The sequence below is a fragment of the Ovis canadensis genome, chromosome 1 (genome assembly GCF_042477335.2).
Source record: "Ovis canadensis isolate MfBH-ARS-UI-01 breed Bighorn chromosome 1, ARS-UI_OviCan_v2, whole genome shotgun sequence".
Taxonomy (NCBI): Eukaryota; Metazoa; Chordata; class Mammalia; order Artiodactyla; family Bovidae; genus Ovis; species Ovis canadensis.
In genome coordinates, this window is record NC_091245.1 from 165,710,703 (window position 1) to 165,715,320 (window position 4,618).

Genomic DNA, 4,618 nt, shown 5'->3' on the forward strand with positions numbered 1-4,618 from the left:
GAAAACCCTGTAAGTGTCTAGGAGAAGTACAGAAATGCCAATGGTTCTCTACCTTTCTTGGGGTACTCCATACCCTTCCACCCACTCGTTTCTCATTCACTTCTTAACCATTGTCTGGCCTCAACTCAATCACAAAATGCAAGTGGCTCTCACTAAAACCACTAAAAATCCCTTCATTTTCACACTCAATGAAACCTGATCATCCTTTGTCCTATTAGACCATGTGTTTTGGCGTTTGACATGTCCTTCTGTCCTTCTTGTAGTTCTTTTTGAGTATCTTTTCTCTCTTTAAGTTCACAACATTCAGCTTTCCAGTTTCCTTCCTACTTTTCGGCTTAGAACTCTTTTCTGGTCTCTCCCTAGTCTTTCTCTGTTGTGAACTAGGACTCTTGGTTACCATAGGAAATGAGTTAATTGAATGGAAATGGCTCTAACATAGAAATGCAAGAGAGAACGGAGAACAGAGAGAACAGAGGAAGGGGAAGGAAGCAAAGGAGCCAATCGACGGCCAAAATCATGTTCCAACACCAGCTCAATGAAACCTGCTGTCACTGCTCTTGAATCTGGAATGCCGGCTGACACAATGCCACGGCCATGGATGCAGGGTGCATCTGCTGGAGTCTTGTTATCACTGTCTTTGCAACCAATATTCTCTTTTGTTCCTGTACCTTTTCTCTTTATTTCCATATTCTAAATGGAGGTTTTGTGGATTTGGTTTGCCAAATCTAGATCAAATTCTCCCACTCTGTGTGCAACAGAAATGAAAAAAGTCAGATTCTAGCTTTGTTGGCTTCTTTTTTAAAATTAATTTTTATTGGTATATAGTTGATTTACAATGTTGTGTTAGTTTCTGCTGTACAGCAAAGTGAATCAGTTATACATACGCATATACCTAGTCTTTTAAAATTCTTTTCCCATATAGGTCATTATGGCCATCCTCTTTTGGCTTCTTGAATGGGTGATACCTCTACCAGCCACCAAGACTATGTGGCAGAAAAAGCGATCAGATGTTGGCTAGCAAACATATGCTGTGTATCCACTGTTTAGCCTCTTTAATATAACTTCCTCAAGTTTCTTTCCATGTCCTTCTTTATGCACACTCTTCAACTGGTAGGTTATTAGTAAATATGCCTTCAGCTACTCCCCAAACTCCTACGACATTACTTATATTAAGGTATAGTAGACTTATATTACTAAGTACATCTCCTCTTAATGTTCAGAGGATGCTCGCTCCAAAAACAGGCCTTTGCAGCTGAGATCTTGATTTTAATTTTTGATGATTATCTAGTCAGTCACTGCATACCTCCTCTCTCTTTCACTAACCCACCCTTTCATATCTAATGTCATCAGGTCCTAGTGACTGCACTTTGAATTCTTTTGCATCTCTTTGTCTCTCTCATAACTACCAAAGTTATATTGCCAATGGACTAGGCACTATACATGCATTTGAATCACTTGTGGAGCATTTTTTAAAGTACAGATTGTTAGAACTCCATATTGATCCACTGAATAAATTTCTACAGTAATATCTCACAATATATATCCTGCATTAAAAAGCTCCACAAACATTCTGATGGATAATCTGGTTAGAAATCCCCTGGACAATAGCAACATCTCCTGAAGAGTATCCCTGACCCCAGCTTCTCCTCCATGACATCTATTTTCTGCACTAATGAAAAACTAAATTAAAATACTCTCCAGAGTCTCTCCCTGTCTTGAAAACTTTCACTATGTACATATTACCTGAAGCAAAGTGTTCAAGATCCTTCACACGGTATTCAATTCATTTTATAATCCTGCTTCTTTTAAACATCTGTTCCCTTGACTGATAATCCATGTCCCAGACTCAGAATTTCCCTACCACAGTCTATCCAGTCCCCACAAATTTAGCAAATGGTTAGAATGTCTCTTTTTTGTAAATCTATTAATTTCAGCACATTATTTGAACTGAAATTATTGTACTGACTGGCATCTCTTCAGATCCCCCAAATAGTTTATTATAGTAATATTTTATGAAAGTAAAAGGACATTCTGGTAGAAGTATGATTTATTTTGACTCCACTTTCCAAGCTTTCAATTCATAAAACCCTAGTGAATGTTCTTTCTTCATTTTTTGCATTTTATTTCAGGAGACTTCCAGTGAAGATATGGAAAATGAAAATATAACATTGCTGACAGAGTTTGTTCTCACAGGATTGAAGTATCAGCCACAGTGGCAAATTCCCTTGTTCCTGGTATTCTTGGTGATATACCTCATCACCATTGTGGGGAACCTTGGACTTATTGCTCTCATCTGGAATGACTCTCAACTTCACATCCCCATGTACCTATTCCTTGGGAGTTTGGCACTTGTGGATACTTCCGTATCATCCACAGTGACTCCCAAGATGCTGGTCAACTTCTTCATCAAAAGCAAGATGATCTCTCTCTCTGAATGCATGGTACAATTCTTTTCCTTTACAGTCAGTGCAACCACAGAATGCTTTCTCTTGGCAAGTATGGCATATGATCGCTATGTGGCCATATGCAACCCTTTACTTTATCCAGTGATTATGACGAATAGACTATGTGTGCGACTGTTGGTCTCATCATTTGTAGGTGGTGTTCTTCACGCCTTTATTCATATAGGTTTTTTATTTAGATTAACCTTCTGCAGTTACAACACAATACACAACTTTTACTGTGATATTATGCCACTGTTCAAAATTTCTTGTACTGACCCTTTTATTAATATTCTAACGGTTTTTATTTTCTCTGGTTCAATACAGGTGTTCACCATTCTGACTGTGCTTATCTCTTATACACTAGTTCTCTTTACAATTTTAAAAAAGAAGTCTGTTCAAGGTATAAGGAAGGCCTTCTCCACCTGTGGAGCCCACCTCTTCTCTGTCTCTTTATACTATGGGCCTCTTCTCTTCATGTATATTCGTCCTGGATCCACACAATCAGATGATCACGATATGATGGACTCTCTCTTTTACACTGTCATAATCCCTTTGTTAAATCCAATTATCTATAGCCTGAGAAATAAGAAAGTCATAGACTCACTGATGAAAATTTTAGAGAGGAATATTTAGGTCGCATAATATCTGTTCTCTTTCCACTAAAACAGTCATAAAACTGCAGATCAGATTTTGTTGTGTGTTGACTAGTGTTCAAATTTTTGTAGTTATAACAGTCATTATTTTAATGACCTAACATGTTAGTTTCTAATAAATTCCTTAAAATGTCTATATCTTTTTCAAAAGCACAAGGGAATTTTAATTACGTGTTCATATCCTACTAAAATAACTAAAGCAGAAAACACAGGAAAACATTTTACATGCTTGTATATTCTTCAGTATGGTTTTATCAGTGAATTTATTAAGTATATTTTAAGCACTAAAATAGTGCTGTACCTCTGAAAATTACTTGAGCATGATGTCTTTGATACAATATAGCTGTATGAAAGTGAAAGTCAGTTGCTCAGTTGTGTCTGACTCTGCAATCTCAAGGAATGCAGCCTGTCAGGCTCCTCTGTCCATGAAATTCTCCAGGCAAGAACACTTCCCTTCTTCCCTTCTCAAGGGCATCTTCCCAACTCAGAGATCGAACCCAGTTTCCCATATTGTAGGTGGATTCTTTACCATCTGAGCCACCAGGGAAGCCCAATATATACAATATACCTGTATAGCCTGGAGACACGTATCACATTTAACTCCACAGCAGAGGTGGGTTTGTGTTCAAGTGAACAGAGGCAAAACCCAGGAGTTCTGCTAGCCATCAAAAAGTCTTTTATTCCACTTTATTTGAAATACGTTGACTCTTACTTCTTGTGGGGACCAATTCACCAATTTCATCAATTCCAACCTAATCAGAAACACCCTCACAGAAACACCCCCAAATAATGTTTAAGTAGATATCTGGACAGCCTATGGATTAGTTGACACATAAAATTAACAATTACAAGTTCACTTGCTGTCAACTTAGTGCCCATACACATATCTTAAAATTATATTCTATTTCTAAATAATGATAATTACAAGGAATAATTCCACCTAAAAACTCTGCTGTATAACTCTGCTGTGTACAACTGAAAATGTATTATCTCTTCCCAAGAGTGGAGGTAAAATCCTTGAGTGAAGTTTACTATTCATTTTCTTTGATATTGGGTAATACAGTGTCAAATTAACAACATTTAATTATGATAATGTAAAGTCAGTACATCTTATGTCTCATAATAAGGGAATAAGAATGGAAAGAAAACAAACACAAGTGCTATACAGACACAAATATATTCATATCAAACTAAGAAGGAAATCTCTTGGCAATTACAATCCTCATATCTATAACTGGACGTGCGATTGTTGTTGGTATTTTAACTAACTTCTTCTACTACCCATTCTGTGTTCTTTTTGCCTTCAGCAAGCACCTGACTCAGGTGGTCATTGTTCTTCACTTGGTAGAACGACCCAAATTTCTAAAGAGTCTGGACCATTAGAACTATTGTGTGGTTTGGCCTCAAAGTTTTTCATTGGCCATAATCATGGGAATAACAATGCTAAGAGATACCCTAGAGGGTGTTGTGTATTTTGTGGAGGAGTCACCTCACCCAACATAGCAATTCACTTCTTTGTCT

At 37.3% G+C, this 4,618-nt stretch overlaps 1 protein-coding gene across 1 annotated transcript; it reads left to right on the forward strand.

Moving 5' to 3' along the window:
- Positions 1-2,126: 2,126 nt before the first annotated feature.
- LOC138430532 (olfactory receptor 5H2-like) lies at positions 2,127-3,077 on the forward strand. Its single transcript, XM_069572668.1, has one exon. The coding sequence runs from the start codon at positions 2,148-2,150 to the stop codon at positions 3,075-3,077; it is 930 nt and encodes a 309-aa protein (XP_069428769.1). The 5' UTR covers positions 2,127-2,147.
- Positions 3,078-4,618: the final 1,541 nt, after the last annotated feature.